Source organism: Helianthus annuus, chromosome 16, assembly GCF_002127325.2.
Source record: "Helianthus annuus cultivar XRQ/B chromosome 16, HanXRQr2.0-SUNRISE, whole genome shotgun sequence".
Lineage (NCBI taxonomy): Eukaryota > Viridiplantae > Streptophyta > Magnoliopsida > Asterales > Asteraceae > Helianthus > Helianthus annuus.
In genome coordinates this window covers 103,203,416-103,206,306 of record NC_035448.2, presented here as the reverse complement: position 1 = coordinate 103,206,306, position 2,891 = coordinate 103,203,416, and the positions used below count along the sequence as shown (strand labels likewise).

General features: G+C 40.2%; 1 protein-coding gene across 1 annotated transcript; it reads left to right on the top strand.

Moving 5' to 3' along the window:
- The first annotated feature begins 1,820 nt into the window (after positions 1 to 1,820).
- Positions 1,821 to 2,195, top strand: LOC118488229 (uncharacterized mitochondrial protein AtMg00810-like). The gene has a single exon (XM_035985468.1). It carries the CDS (start codon positions 1,821 to 1,823, stop codon positions 2,193 to 2,195), a length of 375 nt encoding a protein of 124 aa, XP_035841361.1.
- The last annotated feature ends 696 nt before the right edge of the window (positions 2,196 to 2,891 follow it).

Below are 2,891 nucleotides of genomic sequence, written 5' to 3'. Positions count from 1 at the left end.
CGACTCGTGTGTAGTATAACCTTTGATTATTTTCGCACTTTTGCACTTGTTTAAGAGATTATCTTAGTTATTGTAGTAGGCCCCTCTTTTGAAGGTGACGTTACCCTCAACCCAGTAGTTTGAGTCAGCAAGGATACAATCCTAAAGGATCGGATTATTGAAAGATAATTAATTAAGTTATTAATGCATAATGTGGTAGGCCCTCTTTTGAAGGCGACGTTACTCTCGGCTAAGTAGTCTGAGTCAGCAGGGATACAGTCCTAAGTAGCCGGGTTAAAGTTTTAATAGTAGTTTAACTTATGAGGGGATCAAAGAGTTTGGACCCCCGCCATCCAATACAGTTGGGTATTGAAGGAGATCCTACTAAATTTGATCCAGGTCCTTTGCAGGATCTATACACTGAACAATGGCAAGACTCTTACCAAACCGTTCCCTTAACCCTCGACCAGGTAGCCAACATACCTCCATATAGACCGTGGAGATATGAATGGTGAAAATCTTTTATTTTATATAGACAGTAAAATAATGCCAAGACACCACGGACAAACGATAAGGAAGAATCACCTTCAACATAAGAAACTAGTAATTAAAGTCATTAATACAAAACCAATTAAAAAGTGCAAAAGATTAAAAATAAAAAGTATTACACTAAACACTTGTCTTCACCAAGTGATGTAAGAGACTTAGGCAAACATGGTCTTTGATTGTCAAGAACTCTTACGATCAATCTTGGATCCCGAGACGACTCACACACTCTATGATGGACAATGGATGATGGTGGTGGATGATGGTGTTGTGATGGTGGTGGGTGGTGGGTGAAGTGTGAGAGAGGTGGTGTGCCAAGGGATGAGTTGCAAGAGCTCCAAGCACTCCTATTTATAGGCTGAACAGAAGCCTGGGCACGGCCCCGTGTCCACTGGGCATGGCCCCGTGTCCATCCAACTCTCTCTCTTCATTAATTGCAATTCGCAATTTCATTAAATGCGTCTGCAACAGTTGACCACGCCCCCATGTCCGCTGAGCACGGCCCCGTGGTGGGCAGTAGAAGCTTCTATCACTTTGTCTTTTCTGCTGACACTTGAGCACGCCCCCGTGCTCATTGAGCACGGGGCGTGTTCAGTCTTCTGTCTTCTTGTTTTGCTTTAGGAAGATGCTGTCGGGAGGTCGGGCATGCCACGTTTGTTCCTTTTCTTGTATTTATGTTAGATTTAGCTGTCTTTTTGCTTCTTTTGTTCATTTGAGCTCATTTAATCCTGAAAATACAAAAGGAAGACAAAAGCACACTTTTTCCAACATTAGTACTAAAAAAGGGTTAGTTTTATGCCACAATTGATGTAATTTATATGTTGCATTTTGTGCACATCACATTCCTCCATGGCCACATCACCGAGACAGTTTTTATGGAGCAACCACCAGGAGTTTTTAATGCCAAATTTCCCAATTATGTTTGTAAACTAACAGAGCCCTATACGATCTCAAGCATGCTCCTCGAGCATGGTTTCATCGTCTCAGCACTTATCATCTTGCAGATGGTTTTGTTTGCAGTCGGGCCAACACATCGTTATTTATTTTTAAACAAAATAGGTGCATCATGTATCTAGTTGTCTATGTTGATGATTTACTTCTTAAAAAAAATCAAGAAACTGTCATTGCTAACTTTATGACTCGTCTTCACAAATAGTTTGCTATTAAAGATCTTGGGCAACTTAATTCTTTTTTGGAGCTTGAAGTTGCATACACCTGTAATCGGCTTTTTCGTAAGCAAAGCTAAATATGCTCATGACATTCTGATGTGAGCCGACCTTCTCGGCAACAAACCAATGCCTACACCATTAACCCCTAATGCTTCCTTTATCAAAGATGATACCCCTTATAAAGATCCCACTCTATATCGTTCCCTAGTGGGTGCTCTTCAGTACTTGACAATCACAAGGCTTGACATCTCCTATGCGGTCAACCAAGTTAGCCAATTTTTACAATCACCAGCTGAGGAACATTTTCAACATGTTAAGAATATCTTTCGGTATGTTATAGGAACCATTGCTTTTAAGCTCACTTTTTCTCGCCCTCACAAGACTACTGTTCTTGGTTACTCTGATGCTGACTGGGCCCGTTGCCTTCACAATCGTCGTTCTACTTTTGGTTACTCCATCTTCCTTGGGGGAAACCTTGTTTTGTGGAGTGCTATGAAATAATTGAGTGTTTCTCGCTTAAGTTGCGAGTCAGAGTATCATGCCATGGCCTCCAATGCTGCTTAGATTATCTGGCTTACCCATCTTCTAAGAGAGCTACATGCCCTTCCTCCCGACCGCCCGACTCTTCTATGTGACAACAAAGTGCTCTCTTCCTCACACAAAATCTAGTCTCCAACAAAAGGTCCAAACACATTGATCTCGACTACCATTTAATTCGAAAACTTGTTACTTCAGGGAAGTTATACACTTGTTTTGTTCCAACCAAGCTTCAGGTTACGGATATCTTCACCAAAAGCCTCTCGCGTCACCAGTTTGAGTTTTTTCGTGACAAGCTCGGCATACGACCGCCACCGTTTCACTTGTTTTGTATTATTTCTCATTCTTTAACACTGTCCTTTTGTACTCTAAGATCTATTATAAATTGGTTGCATCCTCTTATTTGAGGTATGCCAAACATTCACAGAACTTTCTGTTTCTTCACATACTTTATAGCTAGATTAAGACTCATAAAATGTATAAAAAGTTAATAAAACCTAAAACAGAAAATAGAACTGAACAAATTAAGCATGTTAAACAATAGATCTAATCTGGAGGAAATAAACTGAGTTTAAAAGTAACTAATAATTTGGATATTTAGTTTGATCTGATGTAATAAGTTGTTTTCTCCTATAGGAGCAGTTAAACTTCAATCCATGG